This window comes from Excalfactoria chinensis, chromosome 2 (genome assembly GCF_039878825.1).
Source record: "Excalfactoria chinensis isolate bCotChi1 chromosome 2, bCotChi1.hap2, whole genome shotgun sequence".
NCBI lineage: Eukaryota > Metazoa > Chordata > Aves > Galliformes > Phasianidae > Excalfactoria > Excalfactoria chinensis.
Window position 1 is genome coordinate 24,080,032 of NC_092826.1, and position 23,081 is coordinate 24,103,112.

The 23,081-nt window shown below is 40.8% G+C and overlaps 1 protein-coding gene across 2 annotated transcripts; it reads right to left on the minus strand.

Annotated features, from left to right (window-relative positions):
* Positions 1-4,351: 4,351 nt before the first annotated feature.
* On the minus strand, positions 4,352-21,551 carry RIPK2 (receptor interacting serine/threonine kinase 2). Of its 2 annotated transcripts, XM_072329375.1 has the most exons (11): positions 21,021-21,545; positions 19,310-19,463; positions 18,216-18,371; positions 15,514-15,671; positions 14,352-14,401; positions 13,854-14,015; positions 10,339-10,424; positions 10,096-10,185; positions 9,362-9,464; positions 5,826-6,005; positions 4,352-5,106 (listed from the first exon to the last, which is right to left on the minus strand). In XM_072329375.1, the coding sequence occupies exons 1-11, from the start codon at positions 21,206-21,208 to the stop codon at positions 4,781-4,783; spliced, it is 1,653 nt and encodes a 550-aa protein (XP_072185476.1). In that variant the 5' UTR covers positions 21,209-21,545; the 3' UTR covers positions 4,352-4,780. The 2 variants fall into 2 exon arrangements, with proteins under 2 accessions (XP_072185476.1, XP_072185477.1); XM_072329376.1 differs by lacking the exon at positions 18,216-18,371 and having other exon boundaries at positions 21,021-21,551.
* Positions 21,552-23,081: the final 1,530 nt, after the last annotated feature.

Here is a 23,081-nt window from a genome sequence, read left to right on the forward strand (position 1 = left end):
AAGGAGACTCCACCACCTCCCTGGGCAGCCTGTTCCAGTGCTCCGTCACCCTCACCGTAAAGAAGTTCTTGCGCACATTCGTGCGGAACTTCCTATGCTGAAGTTTCAGCCCATTTCCCCTAGTCCTGTCCCCACGCACTACTGAAAACAGACCAGCCTCGCCACTATGGCTCCCACACCTCAGGTATTTATAAACCTGGATCAAGTCCCCTCTCAGCCTTCTTTTCTCAAGGCTAAACAGACCCAGTTCCCTAAGTCTCTCCTCATAGGGGAGATGCTCCAGGCCCTTCACCATCTTTGTGGCCCTCCGCTGGACTCTTTCCAAGAGATCCCTGTCTTTTTTGTACTGGGGAGCCCAGAACTGGACACAGTATTCCAGATGAGGCCTCACCAGGGCAGAGTAGAGGGGGAGGATCACCTCCCTTGACCTGCTGGCTATGCTCTTTTTAATGCACCCCAGTAAACTTTCTCCCATCCCCCGCGGTGATGAGACGAGTTCCTGAGATCAACGGACCTATGGTGTACCTCGCTGGACCCACGGTGGTGACTATATCTCTTTTGCTCTCTACAGACTCCTTGCTTATTTTTCCTACTTTTCCTATCGCCCACCTTCCCTTCCCCATCTCCCTAAAACGGCTAGGACTTTAATAAACTGGTTGGACCAACATTTGAACCGTTGCTTCTTAATCTCACGCTGGGTATATACATATCAAAGAACCTTGCCTCCCTCCTACAAATTGGAGCGAAAAACTTGCCTCCACCCCCCTCCCCTGTCCATCAAGTATCTTACTGCTTTAGCTGGCACAAGCTTCATCTACAACTAGAACAGTTATAAATAATCCTGACTGAAAAACCACCACTGAATCCTGACTGGCATTAGTTCCAAGAGTCTGAATGACAAACAAAGGTTAATATGTGTGTTGACTCATTGAAATCAGAACTTTAGTTAACTTAAGTTAATGAAGCTCATACAGGGCAGAGCACAGCACACAGTGCATGTCAAGAAATCCCCACCAACCATGGTGTGGAAAAAGAACATAAAGTTCAACGAACTCCATGGCTGGTCAGCATGTCAATGGGGCAGCAACACATGCAGGACTGAGCTATGGTTGGACTTTCTCCACATTATACAGACAGAAATACATTTAGATTGGCACAAGTACAGACTATCTATGAAAGGTTCTTTCTGAAGTATAGCAAGGTATCATCAAGATCAGATGGTGTCCAGGTGCTGCAAACGACATATATATAAGGGAGCATATTGTACATAGTAAAGAGACTGAAAAAGAACCAGATTGAATATTAGGTAAAGGTTCCTTTCAAGAGGGTGGTAGGCATGGAACAAGCTCCCCAGGGCAGTCAGTGGACATGGCCCCAAGCTGCTGGATTTTTATAAGTATTTGGACAATGCTGTCAGACATGGGGTTTGAATTTTGGCCGGTCCCATGTGGAGCCAGGAGTTTGACTCAATGGTCCTTGTGGGTCGCTTCCAACTCAGGATACTCTATGAGTGTAATAACAGCAGATATTCATCAGAGTGAAAATTAATAAATGAATGCAGAGAGTTACAATAGAAGGTTAAACGGTATATGAGATCTAATGATAACAAGTGCAAAACAGTTTGTCCTAGGTTACTACTAAGGCCATGTACGCATCAAAAGGCTGCCAATGAGCTATTACAGCTCAGCAGAAAGCTCTTATTGTCAGCAAGAACAGCGTTCTGAAACATCAACACCATTCTTCCTAGCAGTGAAAAAGCTGAAAAATCTCTTCGGAATTGCTTATGAAGGGGTAAGGAACACAGAGAATACCACTGTGTATTGGCACAGTTGTGGAGTGAGATGAAAGAAGATATCCTTGAAAAATAAGATTAGAGAACAACTGATTAAACAAGCTTATTTGCAGGTATGTGGCTGAAGATGCTAGCTTAGCAGTTGTGTGTAAATTTGTTTGAGTTACAGCACAGAGTGATGGGCTTCAGGATACAAAGATAACTCTAATTGGGCAAAGCAACAAACTCTAAATCCAAATTACAAAGTGTGTATAAACAGAGGAAATAAACAGGGGTATGTATGGGGTGGGAGGGGTGGGGAGTGCATGTTTGAGGTGTACTAAGAATAACGTGAACCTCAGGTACTCAGGTACCTTAGCCAATGGGGAAAGGGCTCTCAAGGGACTGGGTACAGGGATAAAAGAAGGGCCGTGTCCCCTGATACTGTGAGAGCCTCTACAGGGGAAATGCCCCTTGTACTCTCCCTTTACTCAAATAAAGAAAGCTAAAAACTCCTCTGTCTCTTTTTGGGATAATTAAGCAAGCCTATTTGAAGCAGAAGATTTTCTTAACGGGGATAAAAGCAGACAGATTTTCAGATGGCCGTCTTTCTGAGAGCCTACAACTACTACACATGCAGTCCAGGCTCCACTGAGTATGATTACAGCAGGCACACCAGTCTTGAACTTCCTGATGAAGAAGCTGTGCATGAACAACGTGACTGTGCCTGGCTCTTGGGCTGGTTCTGGACTTGCTGTCACAGTCACTCAATGCTGTGTTCCAGTCACACAGAAATTATCTTCCTCTTTCACATTACTGGAATTAACAAAAGTGCCAGGGGCAGGCTCTGATGTATTAACTCATTTGTCTGATTTCTCCACACACCCCTCATGCAGCCTGCACAGCTCAGGCACACAGCATCCACCTCCCTTTCCCGCCATCAGGCCTCCCCCCAGCTCCTCTGCTCTGGGCTGCACAAACCCAGGGGCCTCAGTGCTCCTCATACATTTTGATCTCTAGACCCTTAATCTAGCATGTAGCCTCAGCATTTCTTTGGCCAGAACAATACTTACAGACATATAGGTGCACATACAATGATTAGGGGTAAAAAAAAAAATAAAATAAAGTTTTGCAGCTGTTGCACCTCCAGGTGATGTCACACAACATGGGCAATACATGGCGAATGCAGCAGCATAAACCTGACTCTGTAGGCCAAATTTATCATTATCTAGTGACTTCAACCCAATTCTCTGCTGACTTGCAAGAGACAAAAGCAGGGAGAGGCCTCAGGATACCCTTTCCCCTCAGCTGAGTGTGGACCAGAGGACAGCACCTGGAATGGCTTTGGGACCTGTCCCATCTATTCTGCAGTTCCACATGATCCCTGGGGATCAGCAGCTTGTCCAGCTGACAGTACTGCCCATCAGCACACCAAGGTCCCTTTCCATCAGGCAGCTTTCCAACTACTCCTCCCCAAGCCTGTAGGGTTGCCTGGGGTTGTTGTGACCAAAATGCAGGACCCGACACTTGGCCCTATTGAAACTCATGCCGTTAGCCTTGGCTCATTGATCCAGTCTATCCAGGACCCTCTGTAGTGCCCTTCCCCCCTCTGGCAGATCAACACTCCCTCCCAACTTCATGATCATCAATGAAGATGTTAAACAGAAGCGGTCCCAGCACTGAGCCCTGGGGGACATCGCTTGTGACTGGCTGCCAACTGGATTTAACTCCATTGACCACAACTCTTTGGGCCTGGCCATCCATCCAGTGCTTCACCCAACGGAGTGTGCTGTCTTCTGGCAAATTAAAATCAGTAGTGTTTTTTTACTGAGTTTAAAGCTGCCCAAGTAAAGTCACTAATCTTTCTGAAATGACTTTTAAGTAATAATTAAAACAAACAAACAAACAAAAACCCAACACATACCTTTACTTTTAGGTGGTCACGTTTGTGCTTCAACATGCTAGCACCATCCCTGAGACAACAAAGGGATAGCAGAGATATTGTCCAGAGAAGGCTAAGGCAGGTCAGGACACTGCATTTTCCTTCCAAGAGCTGAGCACATTGCTTCTGTTGACACACAGGAGAGGCCCAGGCACGTTACTTCCAACTTAGCAACACAATGCATGTTTGAGCTTCATACAGATTCAAACTGCTGCTCATCATGTAAATACTAAAAGTGAAGCTTTAATTCAGCAGCATGAGACGAGAAATACTTATGCAAAACTGTGAACTTAAGAGCACAATCAACTGAGGGTTCCCTTCTATAAACTATATGCAGATCTCATTATAGTCTGTTTTCAAGAGGAATTTAAGCAGATGTAACCAAATAGTAAGAGACTAGAGCTTCCCCCCTTCTAATGTACCATTTCTTAGTGAAACGGTGATGATCAGTACAAGGTCTTCTTGCCCTGAGGCTCCTCTTTACTCCTCTTTACTCTTTGGATTTGTTCTTCTTAGGCAGTGGTCTGAAGTGCTCGCCCTGGCAACAAAATGGGAAAAACAAAACAAAACAAAACACAATAAAAATCCTGTAAAAATACCTTCTGTTCCTCTCAGGTACATTGAGAGGAATACTCAGTACGGCTGGAAGAAGGGAATTTATTTATAAACACAACGCACAAGACTAATAGAGCATATGGCTTTTTCTCTCCTCTAGAGGAAAAACCAGATGGAGGGAGAACCAATATTGGGTTGTCTTTATCCTGTGAACTGGAAGGATATAGATAAACAGAAAATATGTAAAACAAGTATAATTTAATGATTTTTCTTTGTCACATATAAACAAAATACTTATATAAAATCAGTCCGCCAGTTTCAAGTTTATGGCTTTCTGAATAAACTCCAACTGGTAACAGACCAAATGCAGCTTTGATAAACCCAGTGTCTTTGTTTGAGATTCTACCAACGTGTAGTAAAGACAAAGCAGTACAGATAAAAAATTACTGTGTAGAAACAAATAGTTGTGTATTAAGAAATATTCACATGGCTTCGAACAGAAACAAATACATTTAAAGATGCAGTCTTAGAGAATTAGATACAATGTCTGGGTAAGGTTGAAGTCCAAGCTGTTTGTTATCTTTCAACTTCTGTACTATAATTCTGGCAAACTCCTCTCCTTGGCTATCTGAGGTATCAAGTAGTTGTCGGACTTTCGATGTCCTTGTAGGTTTGGTACTTATGAGTTCATAGTCTTCTTTCATGAGTAAAAATCTTGATAGAAGAGCATCCAGCGACTGATTCAAACATGCTTCAGTCATTTGATCAATAATTTCTTCTCTCTTACATTGGATCCACTGATGGGCTACATTCTGTTGTATGGTTTCCAAAACAAAATCTGAGATCAGGGAGAATAATAAATAAATAAATAAAAAAAGATAAATTAATATTATAACCATCTGATGATAAACAGTGCCATAAAACAAAGAATGATTTAAGACAGAGCTGTTTAGAAGTTCATTTTGGTCAGGCAGTCACATGGCTACTATGTTGCATTTCATATTTAAAATGTTCTGATGATTGCAGAATGTGTTGGTTAGAATACTTTTTCCATTTGAATCACAGTACAGTTTAGATTGGAAGGCAATTTCAGAAGGTCACCTCATCTCATATCCTACTCAAAGCTGTGCCAACTTCAAAGATAAGTCAAGTGGCTCAAGGCCTTTTCTGAATGAATTCTGAGCACCTCCAATAACGGAACTTGTACAGATTCCGTAGTCAACCTGCTCTAGTGTATGACCCAACTTGGTAATAAAAGAGAGAGGTGCTAACTTCACTTTCCCACTAGGATTTTTATTTACGTCTAGTGAAAATGTCTCTGTAGTTTCCTGCATATATTCCTTAAACTGAGGATTTAAACAGTGAAGAGTTGCATATCCTCATATTCCCAGGAGTCTTCCACCACAGTAAATCCAAGATTCTGTATAGATGGCTGAAGAATCACAGAAATAATTTATGGCATGCTTTCTTTCCATTTCCAAGATAAAAACAGGCCCACTTTCTCCTTTGTACATATACATATTCACTATGTGGGACCTGGAATTAAATTTGCTATACCTGAGGAAATTGGTGATGTCTGTAGCACACATGATGAAGAATGTGAGGCAACTGAAATATTCTTTTCAGATGAGGGAAGGCAACCGCATGGATGCACAAACGGTTTGGCGCTTTGAGTTACGGAGAGATTTTCATCCACAGTCTGACAGCTGAGAGAATGTGGAGCACCAGAATCTCCATCTTAAAGTTAAAAACAAAACAAAACCCAAAGCTGTAATATGTCTAGGTTCATTATATTCATAAAATACTAACTGTACTTAGAACATGTTCATAAAACAAGACATTAACACCCTAAATTCACTTCAAATACAGTACACCATTCATTCCAACTGTGTTCTGAGCACATTTCTCTCCCTCGTCTTTAACCAGGGCTTGATAGTGGTTCTGAGGGTCTTAACTTGAAATAACACTGACACAATAAATGCAGTAGGTGTGAACTGTTGGAGCTCCGCTGGACAGACATTTGATGCGCAGACTGGAAGAACAAAATAATTATTTGAAATGTTTGGAGAGGTAGCTGCGAGTCAGTGTGAAAGCTAATTTATTTTGATGAATGTTGGTAGCATAACAAAGATCAAAGATAAGATTAAAAAAAGATTCAGGTGAAGGAAAAAAATACAAAGATCAATGGTGACATTCAGAGGTACATGAATAGAAGCTTTTGGTAGTTTTCTGAAGCAGCATATACTTTCAAGAAAGCTTTGCATTTACTTTTTAAGGAAGGTTAAAGGAGGGTACGTATTAGGTTGCAAGCCTAATAGTTTCTATTTTAAGATTTTTATAGCAGAAAAAAAGATGCAGAAGGGCAGGAAAAGAGATAAAAAATAGCTGATAAGAAACAAATTACAGGGCATATACCTAACTCTCCCTACAGTTCTCATTACAGATTTTCCAAGTGTCACTTGACAAGAAGCTCTGAAGATGTTAACTATGAACAAGAAACACAGATATAGAAATTCAGATGAGCGCCTGTCATGGTTTGACGGTTTCTCATCGAGATCCCATGTCATGCAGTACGCTGGGAGATAAAAGAGTTAATGCTGCAGTTCTGTGGATTGTCAGTATTTCTGGACTCTTTGTCTCAGAAGAGAAGAATGAACTACAACTCCCGGAAGACTTTATTTTTCGGTTTCTGTTCTCTGTTGTGAGGGAAAAATAAAACTGACTGGGAGTCACAAAACTTCCCTCTTTGCTCCCTTCCGTTTCGCCTACAGCATCAGAGTAAGGACTTCAGTTACGCAAACTGTCTCCTCCTCATTTTATTTACTAGCTTCAAATCCAGTCGTGTTGTATTATATTGTGTTGGCTTACATTCCACTACTTTATTTAGTAAATTTCTTTTCCTTAGCTTGTTGCCAACATTTTCCTTCATCCAGGTACATTTCTCTACCTTTCCTTTCCTGGGGCGTGGGTCCATGGATCCTTTCACCCCATTGTCACGGGGTTTGGGCTAAGCCAAACCATGACAACATCTAGAAATGCAATAAGATGTATCTCCACACACAACTTGGGATTTACAGCTACCTGACAAACGGGGAATTCTGAAAGTGTAAGCCTACATCAGAATGCTGACCTGTGGAAGCATATGGCTGCAAGGACAAAGAGCAGGAATAGGAAAATTCCAAATGGACTAGAACTCACAGTAACTAGTATTTTATTTCATGAAGGGCAGAAAAAGTAAGTGGGACACATCTATGCACTGTGATGCAGCAGATATTATCTCTTGCATGAGTGAGAGAACATAAGGAGAGAACTGTTATGAGCAAAAGAGCTTTAGAAAAGGATTTTAGAAAGCTCTGCTGGGACAGACTGTTGTAGATCTCTAGGCAGACACAGATACAGTTGACACAAAAATAACAGAAGTGGAAACATGGTAGCATAAATACCAGATCTAGACTTTATATGAGGCCTTGTGATTTTGAGTTGAGGAATGAGTAGATTATTCTTTAACAGAGCTTATTCAGTTTATCTAGCAAAAGAAAGTGTAGTAAGGGGGTTACTCTCCCTACGACCCATGGGAAAAAAGGGAAGAGAGCTACTTAAGCCTAAAGCAACAACCAAGAGCAGGTGCTCAGAAGCTGGCTAAAAAACATAAAGGATGCAAGTTGGAAGACTTCCTAACTCTGAAGGAACAAGTTTCTACAAAGACTCCTAAAGTATTACCAGAAGAAAAAAAGGAAACAAACCTACAGTCATTAATTTCTGACTTAATGCCTTGCCAAACTCATTTCTTGCCAGCAGCTACCCGGGAACAGATTTTTACCTGACACAATTATATCTAATTTTGGCAAAGAAAGAAAGAAGACTCTTGCTTTCCAATGTAAAACTATCTGATGAAGATACTGACAAAGTAACAATACATACTTTGTACCTGATTGTTTTATAAAACTGTTTTTATGAAATGAACGCCTGTGATTATTAAAGAACTAACTTGACAGCCCAGGAGGCACACTTAGACACTTAGCTGTGTTAAGCATAACTGATGTACAGCTTTCCAAATTCTAAGAATGACTAAGAAGTATATGGAAAAATAATTTCTTTTGAAGAATGTACCAGCACAGATATAAGTCATAGAAAGTGGCATACATACAGATGTATGACTTGAAAGAATAATACAATTCTATAATATAGAATCATTTCAAGAAAGGGGACTTCAAAGATCAACTGCTTGACCTCTTCAGAGTTAAAGACTGTTATTGGGGATATTGTCCAAATGCCTCTTGAACACTGATAGGAATGGGGCATCAACTGCATCTCTAGGAAGCCTGCTGAAGCGTTTGATCACCTTCATGGTAAAGACAATAAAGGGTCATATGAGGTAATAGCAATAAAAGATATGTACAGATACTTCTGCGAGCCAATCTCTGTTTACTGAAACCTTTTTATTTGTTGAATGAGAAATGATCTAGAGGTGGGCCTAGATTAGAAATTTTCTGTTTACTCAGCTGCAGAAACACCTCAAGATGTTTAGCCTTTTTATTTTTAGAAATACTTCACAAGTGCTTAACTGAACTACCAAGATAATAAGACAAAAAAAAAGGTACTGCTGCACTCATGAGCCTTCAATAGGAAAATCAATGTTATGAGGATTCCTCAAAGTGACAGAAACAGAAAATATGAGCTAAAATCCATTCATTTTTCAGAATACTAAGTCGACAGTAATAAAAAAACATCTCTTTTTCTGACACAGACAGACATCCAGTTATCTAGAGGCCAAAGGGGAATGGTTTTAAACTGAGACAGGGGAGGTTTAGGTTACATATTAGGAGGAAGTTTTCACACTGAGGGTGGTGACACACTGGAACAGGTTGCCCAAGGAGGTTGCGGAATCCCTGGAGGCATTCAAGGCCAGGCTGGATGTGGCTCTGGGCAGCTGGTCTGGTAGTTGGCAACCCTGTACATAGCAGGTGGGTCGAAACTAGATGATCACTGCAGTTCTTTTCAACCCAAGCCATTCTATGATTCTACTATGCAAATGCAATGGCACAATGGCAGCTACAATGGCAAATTAAATTTATATGAGTCATGAGTATTACCTGATGAGAGGATATTACACTGGGTATGAGATTTGAGTTGTGATATATCTGGAGAGATACTCCGAAGAGGAAGTGCATCACAGCGTATGGAAGCAGATGTTTCCTGAAATTTTCCCAATTAATATTAATACATTTATTAAATAACTGCATATTAAATAAATACAAAGTTTTTAATGATTTGCAGAGCCCCTTCCCATCACTTTCTTCCACCTATGCTCTAAATACACAAACGACAATGCAATTAAATACTTTTTGAGGTAGATATTATACAAACAACTCCTTGAGGCTGTGCTCAAAAAAATGTTATCCAAAGCTGACAGTAATTTTGTATACAAGTTTAACCACTGGTAAGAATCAAAAGAAGCAGCATTTTAAGTACTAAGATTTATTTTTAAATCTATATGATTTTATATAAGCAGGTGACACAGAAGCATAAGGGAGCATGAGAGAATCAGTTCCAATCTAACCTACAGACACTGCTGGATTCCTCAAAGGAATGGCTTTCCCACACTTATAAGATATACTGAACATGACCTTATTTCTACTTAACCAGCATAATATAGCTATGAACATTTTGCATTCCATCTCAATCAGTGAATGTTAAACTGCTCTTTAGTGCACAGGAAACTAAACTGCAGAACCACCCCCACTAGGACAATCCCCTTTTAAAGTTCTCAAGATCTTAATGATTCTGACACACAAGGGAAAAACCACATTCAAAACCCAAAATTTACCTCTTGGGGATTCAGTGGTATATTTAGAGATGTTTTCTCCACAAACACTTTTTGTCCACTCTTGTGGATACACCGTGATTCATACTGTGACTGAAAGAGATATATTACATCATATTGAATTTTGCTTTGTTTAAGTCTGATGCAAGACTAGAGGAAATGTCAAATATTATATCTCTCTTAGCAAAGAAAAGCAAAGATGCCAATTTGTTTTAATCAGTCATGACTGTAACAAAAGTGACTTACCTTTGATCTCTTTAAGAGAATTACTGCTTCCAGGATAGCTATTTCATCAAATGTTCTCAGGACTGGTTCAAGGTCTATTAAGCATTCTAAACAAAGAAAGATGATTTGCTAAATGGTGTAATGTGGAAATCAAGTTTTCACATTGCTAAAGCTACTTTCTTACATTTATTTATTTACTTATCATATGGAACTACTTATGTTGCTGAAAAGAAGTCCCTTGTTTTCACCTGTTACAACAGTCTCACATCACCAAAACAAACCCTGTTCTGACCTGTCTTTCTCAGCAGCTTGGTTGAAAAAAATGTAGGTCTGTGCCAAACTCAAAGTCTTGCATTCCTGGAATGGACAGATTAACAGATTTGCTATATTTCAGGACAGACTCAGCAAGTTTAGTCTGCCAAGCAGGATCAAATACACAAGATCTCAGGATGGGTAGCTTTACTCCCATTCCAGCAGAAGTGCAAAGAATTACTGGAGGAAAACAAACAAGACTCCACTGCAATATCTGGAAGAGCTGCTGTGGAGATCTGTCACCAGGGCAGATGGTGATAGTCAAAGCACTGTATTCACTGGATAAGTCAAGTGATGGTATCTGCAAGCTCAATAGAGGCAGAAGCTAACATCATCTGCTTGCATAGGAAGCCATATGACAGTTTAATAATCAAGAGACAGTCTATGTGATGGGCCCTCATTTCCCAATGCTACAGGATTTCCAAAATAAAATATTTCAAATTTTGAGGTGGATATTACACAAATATCTCCTTGAAGCTGTGCTCAAACCTCAGGAAAGGATAACAACAGGTAACATCTTCTAGTGCACTTTCTATGAACTCCACTCATTCATCAAAATCCATTTACTGTAGTAGGAACCTGCAGCATTGCATCTTATTGATGTATTTTTATTGTTTTTAACCATAGTTTTTTTACTGTTTCACTGTAGTTCTCCCAGATTAGACCTTGTTTAACTGGCACTTTCAAGACATACATTCAGTAGTGGGATTCTCGTTCTCCTTGCATCAGCTCACACAGAATCTGGGACTCCATTTTTCACAACGAAGTCCTAGGACTGTTTTTACTGATTTTAATTAAACTGCAGGTACATGCTCTAAGACCGCAGAATCAACACAACTACAAAGCTATGCAGAAACAAGGGAATAAGTAGCCTTTGTCCCTTCTTTATAAGGGGAACAGATGAGTTAACAAAACATTTCTATTTTAAGCATATTTAAAAAGGAAGGGAGGGGGGATGGAGGGAGAAGCTGGGTGTTACTTTCTTTTTCCCTGTGCTGTGGTGATTCAAAATTTCCCAATCAGTGAACTTCACTTCCCTTAATTTTGAAAAATATTTCTAACTTCCTCATTCTTTTTACGATAGTAAAGGGAAAGCAATGCATGTTCTCTTCAAAGACCACATTAATTCAGGTACTGCACAGAGCCAAAGACAGTTCGTACTGTACATCTACCTCAGGTAATTACTCCTCCTATGTGACCACAGACTTGGGCTGTCATTTTATTTTGAGTAACAGACATATACAAGCAAGAATACTAAAGGAAGTACTGTGACATGTCTACTTACTTTATTTTTAAAAATACTATAAATAGATTTACTTATAGAAAAAAAAAATAAATTAAACAGTCCATGATTTAATACCATATAAACCAGACTCATACGAAAATAAGTAAACATTTCAGAAAATATTTTTAATGGCAAAGTTAAAGATGCTTCAAAAGTGGACAAATAATTAATTTTGAACTGCAAGCTTTGAACATGAAGATGATAGATCTGTTTGGTTGCATTTTGTTTGGTTCTATTTTTCTGCAAAACTGGTCCAAAGAGTGACAACCACTTATTCCTCAGCTGTCTGATTAGCATTTTTCTAGTAAACTCAAGTTTTCTAAAGGGTTTAAAAATAACAAGCTTTCATTCAGCAAATCTTCAAATGAGGTGCTTGGATTACTGTCCTCTCTACTTGTGAGGAGCAACATACGACTCATAGGTTTATTTCAAAAAAGAACCTAAAAGCTTAGCAGATGACTGTTAAGCAAATCCAGAATTCCCAGCTTCCTCTCAAATACTGCTGAACTCTAAGGCAACTTTATTTTTTTAGGTCCAGATTCTGAATTATAGTTGATAGCTAAGAGGTAGTAGGAGAACTAAAGCCTTGATGGCAGCAGAGAAGCAAGAATCAAGAAGATCGGCTGCAAGGCTAATAAGCCATTTTAAAGCATTGCTTCAAATTAAAACATTACATTCTGTGTGAAAGAAAAATCTTTTCAAAAGCACTTATATGTATCTGATCGAGTTTGAAGACCCATCTCTTGGGGTAGAATACAGCAAAAGCTAGAAGACTGAAACGTGAGCATTCAGATAAAGAAATACATTGTCTGTACCAAGAATAAAAGGATTAGGAAAAAAGAAAAAATAAGATACTATAATTGCTGTTGATAAAGAGGACGGATGAAATACTCCTTTCATACCACGGAGATTTTACACATGGTACAAAGAGACATGGTTTACTGATGGGAACAGATCATACTGACAGTCGGACTGAATGATCTTGAAGTTCTTTTCCAACCTAGACAGTCTATGATTCTATTGGTGACTACGCCAACCGTAACGAGAAGATTTCACAACTGAAACTCAGTGATGACTTTCAGCCTATGTTTTTATAGAGCTGCTGTTGCACACAAGAGCCAGAAAGCACAAAAATATTTAGTAGCTTTTCATATTAGGGAGAAAGTGGTATGGGGAGTATATCTAGGCTCAGCGTACACCAAATACGCTTGTTAAGTATAACAAACCCAGGTTTGATTTCAAAACAGAACTTCTCTAGTTAACAATATGCCATGCTAATCTCTGCAAGCTCACTCTTCAATCTTCAGCTCTAAAGTACATAATTCATTGGAAAAAGGCTGAAGATACCTATAAATAGACAAGAAACTATACAAGGAAAAGGTACCTGTGTGGCCTCAACAATTAAAGTTCGAGTGAAAAACATTCATCCATGCAAACATACAAAAATAAAGTGAAGTTACAGTAGCTCATCTGATGTGCAATGACTTGCTGCTTTGCCAGCTCTTACAAAACCCACAGTACTCACTTTATGTGTTTCACTCATTCTCCTCCCTCTTCTGAAAATAAGTAAATAAATAAAATATTCCCTTCAACAATAACAGAATATTGTAAAAATGGATATATATACATATATATATCTTTAAAAGCACAATAGGTTAAACAAACCATGGTTTGGTTTACAGGAAAATTAGAGATGGCACATGTAGGAGACTCCAACTAACAACTTGATATTATGGCACATGTAATTCCATTCATAAAAATTAGTTGATACATATGATGGAACCAGACAAGAACTGCACACAGTCTGACTGAGCAGAGATGTATTTTTTGACATTTTTGTCATCTCCACTTATTGACTACACCCTTACTCTATATGTACTAGATGAGACAAAAAGCTGGCAATTTTAAGAACAGTATTCATTTTGCAAAGTAAACTTACTTAAGAACGATGGTCTTTCATCTGGGTTTTGTGCCCATCCATTCTCTATCAATCTTATGACAAGAGCTCGATGCGGAATGTCCATTGATAAGCTTGTTTCACTTAAGTCTAGTCGCTGTCCTTGTGACACACTATACATTATCTGCAAGGGGTTTATAACTTCTGTCAAAATAGACATCGTGCTTTCATTAGAAATATATGCAAAATAAACAGCTTACTGTAGGAAGAATAATTAAGATTGCAGTCGTAATATTTACATTTCACCAAAATAAAGCTTTCGTCTTTTAAACGAAAAGAATTCAAAATACATTTTTTCTTATCAGTGTTATAATTTGAAAAAGAGTCAAATCTGAGAAGTAACTCGGTTACTTCTTGAACAGGTTCACAAATAGGATTGTCATGAAGCAATCCCTAAAATGAAGTTCTGAGGAATCCAGGTCACTGGTACAGCCTACACCTAAAGCCAGAAAAATAAATTACAAGAAAACATGGCCTTACCTTCAAATGGGTGTTTTCTTGACATCACTTCCCATATAATAATTGCAAAACTGTTTAAAGTGCAAAAAGTATAGAAGACGTTATTTTAGATTACCAACCCTTATTGAAATAATATAGAATCACAGAATTGCACAGGTTGAAACAGACCTTCAAGTTCTTCACGTCCAACCGCAGCCTAACCATACTACCCTAACTCTAACAACCTTCTTCTAAAATCATGTCCCTGAGCACCACATCTAAATGGTTTTTAAACGCACTGAGGGATGGTGACTCAACCACCTCCCTGGGAAGCCTATTCCAGTGCTTAACAACCTTTCTGTAAAGAAGTTTTTCCTGATATCCAACCAAAACCTCCCCTGGCACAACTTGAGGCCATTTCCCCTCATTCTGTCACCAGTCACCAGGGAGAAGAGACCAACTCTGCTCTCCCTGTTATCACCTTTCAGGTATTTGAAGAGAGCAATAAAGTCTCCCCCTCATCCTCCTCTTCCACAATTGCTCAAATAACCTTTGAGCTATCCAACCTTCTTCAAATTAGCTGATCATAACTCTTAACATCCTAAGAGCCATTCTATTTAGTTGTACAGGTGACCACAACTCTACTACTTTCAGCTATGACTCAGAGCTGAATGAAGCAAATCTACCCGAACCTTCTTACAGTAAATTATTTCTTCAGGAGATGGCTCTCTATTCGGAGACACAGACAAGAGATCTCTGTAACTCCTCTAAATCCATTACTCTTTATTTTCTTAACTCCCTTCAAATAATAAATAAATAAATAAAAATAATAATTAAAAAAAAAAATCTTCCTTCCCAAAACATTCTGCAAATAATGTTAATGCATACAAATTTCAAAGGTGTGTGAACTGAGCTAATGAACAGTTTCTTTCTTCCTTACACCTTATGCAGATATTCTCACTCACAGGAACTAGTCTCCTTGGTCTCTTTTGACAGTTCCAGTTTAATGACTAGAGCATCACATTTGACACAGTGTTTCCTAGAGAAATGCATAACCTACAATTCCAGCTACCAGTTGATTCTTCTTTCCCAATTCACTTTGCTTAGATTCTTATTACGTTACTGAAAACATATTAAAACCTAATTTCAGCAACTCAGATGCGAATTCAGATTGCAAAGTCCCCTTGAAGTCAGTATAGGTTACCTGTAGATATCGTGTTTCACACTCGCCCGAGTTTTCTGACTGGGATTGTAATCTTCAGGGGGCATGTAGACAATGGTCCCTCCTTCTGGCAAGGAAGTTTCACTGCGTGACTGTGACATGGATATGACACGCCATTTTGACATGCCAAAATCCGCAATCTGGGAAGGACAGAGCAGTTGTTCTGAAAACCACATTTATCTGTTAACCCCTGTTATAAATTCCTGAAATACATCTGAAAGAACTGGTTGTTTGCAGTCCTTAACCTGACATAAAGTATGCAGTTGCTTTAGAGACAGGAAACACCAGCTTCACTTCAGAAAACATTCCCAGTTCGTGACTCATGTCACTCCTACAGCACTGCCCTATCCTGTTGTTCTTTTAAGGAAGGTTCCTATACTCCGTGGCTGTGGAATCCCTTGTGGAAATCTGTCCCAAATCAAAGAATCATAGAATGGCCTGGGTTGAAAAGGACCACAATGATCATCTAGTTTGAACCCCCCTGCTATGGGCAGGGTCACCAACCACCAGTTTTTGTTCCCAGACAACCGCAAATCATGATCAAGACGTATGACCAGGTTATGGGTGGAGAGCTGCACAGATGGAAGAATAAAACTGCTAGCAGAGCTCCCAGTGTCCAGCATCCAGGGGAGAAAGTTATATATCATGGAATGGCTGAGGACAGAAACAACCTTAAAGATCATCCAGCTCCAGACACTCTGCTCTAAGTAGGCTTGCAACCCACTAGATCAGACTGCCCAGGGCCCCACCCAACATGACCTCCAACACCTTCAGGGATGGGGAATCCACAACTTCTCTGGGCAACCCGTTCCAGTGCCTCACCACTGACTAAAAAAATCTCTTCCTAACATCCAACCTACATTTTCCTTCTTTCAGTTTAAAACAATTCCTCTTTGTCCTACTGCTATTAGACTGTGTAGAACATTGGTACCCCACTGGCTTGTACGCTCCCTTCAAGAATGGGAAGGGCAGAACGAGGTCTTCCTAGAATCTTCTGTTCTCCAAGCTAAACAAATGAAACTCCCTCCACCTTTCTGCAAAGGAAAATGCCAGAAATAAACTCTGGGCTTTTTCAGAATTTCTATTAGAGTAAAATAATTTTCAAGATGTCTCTGTGAGTACTTAAGATAACTGAAACAAACTTTCTGGAGGGCATAAACAATATCCTTTTCCCTCTACGGCTCAGTCATATCAAGCTGCAGCTAGTCAGGTTATATTGCTCATTCAGTAGATCTAGTACAGTCAGAAACAGACTATGAATTGTGTTACATTCATATACATGCAATACTTTTCCAGGTCAGCACGTGTGATAACTTTCATTCAATTTCTTATCAGCTGTCCTAAATTAAAAGAATCACAGAATAGAATCATAGAATGGCTTGGGTTGGAAGGGACCTCAGTGATCATCAAGCTCCAAGCCCCCTGCTGCAGGCAGGGCTGCCAACCTTCACATTTAATACTAGACCAATCACACTTCACCCAAAGTGCTCTAAGCAAAGCAACTGTTTGTATGTGGTCAGGCAGAGCACCAGAATGCACCAGTGTTGCTAGGGGTTAAAAAAACTGGATTCTGTGGATTACTTGGGCCAGTTCCTAGTCAGGTTTATCAGGAAGCTTGAGAGATGGCGATACTGGCACAGCTGAGTGGGAGGAGGTGTGAGCTGCTGAGGGAGTGAGCAAAGGGAAAGCTGTGTAAGCTGCCCTGCTGCCAAGGAAAACTTCATTGCAGTGGAGAAGGAAGAGGCTGGCACTGTGTCTTTGATATTTGCTCAAAGGACTAGAAAGTCAGAAAGATTAATCAAACAGAAATCACTGAAGCAGAAGCCATTCTAGTATGAAGATATCTCTTATTTCTCACTTACTTTGAATAGTACATTCTACCAATTTTAAATACAGACAAAATTTTCAATTATTTCAAAAAAGTCTCTTGCAATTAAATAAGCACATAGCTTCTGCAAGAAGTTCTTTTAATCTCTTTTTCACATAATGGCAGTGATACTCTAAAAGGCACAACTGAAGTTTTGAACTAGTACTACTACTTCATACGTGCTTGCTTGCTCTAGGAGCTTTGTAAGAGCCATCTCTCAGCAAGTCCAAGTTTCAGAGTTACATTTTACACATTCTTACAGGCATAGCTACCAGGGAAAGCTGGCATCAGAAAGCATCACTGCTATTCAATAACAACTATACAGAACCATAGAATTCTCTACGCTGCAAGGGACCTTTAAAGATCATCCAGCCCAGCTCTATGCAATGAACAACAACATCCACAGCTAGGTCAGGTTGCTCAGAGCCTGGTTAAGCCCGGCCTTAAAGTCTCCAGGGACGAGGCATCACTGGGCAACCTGTTCTAGCATCTCCTCATTCCCACGGTAAATGACTTTTTCCTAAACTAAAATCTACTCTCCTTAAGTTTGAAAGCAACTTCATACAAACTTCTATGCCGCAAGCAGTTCATATTATGGTTCATAATATCATCTTTTTAGTTGGATCAGATCCACACTTGAGCAAAACAGAGTTTTAAAAAAAATAATAAAATCTAAGTTCTGTCTGCAAGGATACAAGTAAAACATCTAGCATACAACTATAACCCCTCTCCATAGCCACGACCTCACTCTTCTACTGTAAATAAACACTTTGGCTCATTCAGGGTGCTGAAGAACATCAGTACTAGATAACTCTACCTTGACGTGAAACTCATCATCCAATAAAATATTCTGGGTTTTCAAGTCATGGTGCAGCAGTGGAGGATTCATGTTGTGCAAATAGTTCACTCCCAAAGCAATTTCATAAAGAATGCGGTATCTCAGGCACCAGGCAATGTCAGGATACATATCTTTCTGCCAAAAAAAACCAAAAAACCAGAATATACCGACACGGAAGATAGCATAAAAGCTTTCATTATAAGAAGAAAGTGAGTTGGACAAGCAGTAATCTTTTTAAAACTTGCATTACATTAACTGCACATTGATATTGTTTGTTAAAAACAAATACATAAACATAGCAATTCACTAGCATTCATTCAGTAGTTGATGAGTGCTATTTATCATGCCTTAACAGGACACTTACCATATTATTCATAATTATAAGAATTACAAATTAACTCCCATGTGAAACCAGTAACCTATTGATACTGCACAAAGAAAGGCAAGAATCATTTCTCCAGCTGATGCTAGGAGAAGGAGGGGAAACCATAGTGAAACTAAGCACAAAATGCTACCTTCAGAAATACAAATACAACAACAAAACGACAGGAAAACTAACATCATAAAAATTATTCTGACACTAATGTATAGCTGAACTCTGTAAGGCACAACCAGGTACTAATAAAGTATACAGAAGAGGCTGCAGTGCTGTTGCAACAGCTGCAGGAGCTTTAGAGCAGCAACAGTGAATGCTTGGACCAAGGAAATGGGAACAGCTGAGAGCTCAGCACAGGTCAACAATGCTGACAGTAACACTCGGTCTGAAATCCAAATTAAAGTAAGTATTTCAGTTTCCCATTAGAAAACAAAGATTTTATACAGTAATTCATCCTTTAGCTTGTGATATAGATCACGGCATTAAAGGAAAAAGTGAAATAACTAACATCTACTAAGTCTGCCTGCCTTTTTGTGATACACAAGGCCTACTTGAGCAACAAAAACTACTAGTAAGAGTGACTGTCCTTCAATTTGTAATATTAATAATACACTTACTATAGTATTTCCCTTAAGAATGGAAACCACAGCACCTAAAACAACCAGATGCTGTACTTGAAGACTGTGAGAACACTTACCCCATGTAAGAGCTGGTTCAGCGATCCATTTGCCATGTATTCCGTTACAATCCCCAGAAAGTCAGGCTCGTTGCAAATTCCCAAGATTGGCAGAATGTAACTAAACCTGGCTTTGTGCAGTATCTCTGCTTCTTTTAGAAGGTGGTTTCTATCACTTAAAAAGAAAACCAACAAGTAAGGTTACCTTGCTTACAACACTGGGAAACTAAGCAATTGCATTTCATCCACAGCTCCAGTAAACAAGCATACAGTCCAGCTTCCACATTCCGTCTTACTTGTCTTACTGCCCACCTTCAAATACAGAGTGTTTACAGTGGCATACTAATGCTTACCTTATACCTTTCTAGCTGTTTTAGAGCACTATGACACTGCTTTGTGCTAAAATAATACTTTAAAGGGACACACCTTCAGTTTCTGAATGACCAATCACGTTACATTTTCATCTTAATTATTCCTTCAGATGTGCCCCTGCTTGACTTGCCCTCTGGAAAAAAAAACACTTGATGGCCCAAGGAACAGAAACTGATCTCACAATGCTTGGACACCTAGATTTTGTGGTGTGAATGTTCTTTCTTACAGTCAAACCTTTTTACATGCATGAATTTGATGCACCTTCACCAATTCAGACTTTGTAGCTTATGGAAAGAATAGGTAATATGGAGGTATGTTAAACTAAGGCTGACTGTCAAACCTTGTTTACGTGATGGAAAAAAAAAACAACAACCATCTATTATGAGAAAGTACAGGAAGTGATCCAAGTAAAAAGGCTCGCTTCAGGAAAAACAAGGGACAACAAGCTCTGCTCCCTTCCTCTCTCTCTATAGCACAAACTAGGTTTGAGAAAGTCAGGGGTTTTCCAAGATCATGAGGCACATCGGCATGGGATTCTGCTGTAACCAGGAAGCAGGTTGCAACACTTGGAGGTTTATCCCTGTGCATGGAATTCACTACACCTGCCTGCTCACCAAGGGCACTGTGTAACGCCCACACAAGCACAGAAAACAGCAGCTCTCAGCTGGCCCTGCTGTAAGTAATGACTGAAATTAGAAAAACATCACTAAATTTAACAGCAGAGAACATAATACTTCTGCCTAAAAACACAGCTGAGATTCTGGCAAGATGTCAGAGATAAGGGCCTGTATACACATAGCTGTCCTAAACTACCAAACCCCTCATAGCAACTCGGTCACAAGACCAGAAGTTTTGTGAGCTCATTCGCAGTCTTTCAGGGGGAAACCGAAACACAACAACTGAGGAACAGCTCAGAAGTTTTTACCCACACCCATGTCGCACTGCTGAATGTGGGCACGCTCGCAATGCCTGCGCGAAGCTATTTCTCCTAACTGCCTAAAACTAGATCAAAGAAACCTAAGGTAGTAAAGATGAAAGACACCTAAACCGGAAACTAGAAACAACACCATAAGGAGAAGCAAACTAGCACCGATATGGGAAAAAATGCCATTATAGAAGGCGAAGGGGGCAGATTAATTGAAAAACTGTTCCCTGCTGCACCCTTCTATGGAGTGTCAGCGCCTACAGGAAACACGGTCCCATGCCTACTACTTTAAATTAGCTTCTCTTAGCACTGTGAGACAAAGAAGATACCTGACGCTGGCAGAAGCTGCGTTCTCACACCGCCCTTCCCAACAGCCGACACAGAGGAAGCACCGGAGCTGCTCAGCCCTCTCCCACCCCGTGCCCGCTCCCCTACCTGTCTAGCAGCGGCCCCTGCAAGCACTTGAGGGCCACCGGGACCCTCCAGTCGGCGTGGCGAGCGGCGGACACGGTGCCGTAGGCGCCGCGGCTGAGGAAGCGCAGGTCCGGCAGCTTGCTGGAGGAGATGGCGGGCAGCGCGCTGCTGATGGCGTCCGCCCGGCCGCCTCCCTCCCCGCCGCTCATTCTCGTAGTGCGCCGCGGGGAGCAGCTGAGGCCGGCTCCGCGCTGTCCTCTCTCCCGGGCCGGCCGCGCCGTGTTTTTACCGGGCGCAACAGACTCGCAGCACCCCAACCCTACTGCTCCCGCCGCTCGTGCCCCACCTCAGCCCGCCTCCTTCTGCTTCTAGCGCCAGGGAGAGGAGTGGCTTCCCGTCCCCGAGAGCTTCCCGGGCTGGGCCAGGTGGACGCGCCATGGTCAGCAGGGAGGAGGTGTCGGGAGCGCGGTGCGGGTGTGGTGGCCGTCCGTATGGAGCGGGTTGAGACCGCAGTGCCCTAAGGGCTGCGTTTGCTCATTTCAGGAGCCCGTGGTGATCGCCTAGTCTATGGCTTTCTTCTTCCCTTTCCCCCCCCAGTAGTGGTCAGGGATCAGATAACAAGGGAGAGAAACCAGGTGCTGAGACTGTGGTTGCGTGTGATGCATCGTGGCATGTGACTGAAGGCACAACAGTTGTTTCTCACTTCAGTGTCTTGGAACATGTCTGGTGCATTTACTTAATAAAGCTTTGCTATATTTTTTTCCAGTTTTCTTAACGTCGTGGAGGATTCATGCCCTCTAAATGCTGCAGCATTATGGACATACTGACAGAAAGCGTGACATACTCTGTCTTCAGCTTTCACTTGGTCCTTGTTTTTCACACGTACCTGATGGTTTCCTAAAAGCATAATTTCATGGCAGTCTTTGCAGTATTCACGTTTTAGGCGCTGATTTACTTACACACCTCTCTGTTTTTACCACATTTCATAGAATCATAGAACACCTTGAGTTGGAAGGGACCTTAAAGACCATCTAGTTCCAACCTCCTGGTTGCTGCCCATCAAATCAGGCTGCCCAGGGCCCCACCCAGCATGGCCTTGCACACCTTCAGGGATGGGGCATCCACATCTTATCTGGGCAGCATTTTAAGATATTGTATTTTAACAAGATGAATGGAGGCAGTTGCTTATTTCTACAGATCTTCAGGATTTTTGCCAGAGTTCAGACAAACTTGCCTATAAGTGTGGAGTGGGAAGAGGAGTGCTCCCTTTGACTCCTGATGGTAGCACTGCGGTGAGATGTTTATGTTTTATTGGCACACCAAAGCAGAAGTTCCAAAAAGATAAACTGGCCACTTGATGTTCCCTGTGGGAGGGACTGCTGAGGGAAAATCAGGGTAAAATACTACTGCTTTGGGAACCCCCCCTTTTTGCCTTTAGTAAATGTAAATGCATTGTCAGATAATATCAGATAACTGACTTAAGAATTCATCGTTGAAGTGATGTGGCATAAATTGCAGCTAGAATACAAAGTAATTCCAGTATAAATAAAATTGTGTGCGTGGCGTTTGGATTTTTAGATTAATTGCACAATTGTCTTTCAATCAGTGTTGCAATGGCAATCATGAAAGCCATGTAACAATATCTGCGGTTCTTTTTTTTTGTAGATTGGTTCACAGCTTCATCACAGAATCACAGAATGGACTGGGTTGGAAGGGACCTCAATGATCATCAAGCTCCAAGCCTGCTGCTGCAGGCAGGACTGCCAGCTTCCACAGTTAATACTAGACGGGGCTGCCCAGGGCCCCATCCAACCTGTCCTTGAACACCTCCATGGATGGGCCATCCACACCTTCTCTGGGCAGCCTATTCCAGCTCCTTATCACTCATAATAAAGAATGTACCCCTGATATCCAATCTAAATCTTCCCTTCTTCAACTTAAAACCATTTCCCCTTGTCCTGCTGTTATCTACCCTTGTAAAGAGTCGACTCCCCTCCTGTTTATAGGCTCCCTTTAGGTACTGAAAGGCTGCAATGAGGTCACCCCACAGCCTTCTTCTCTCCAGGCTGAACAAGCCCAGCT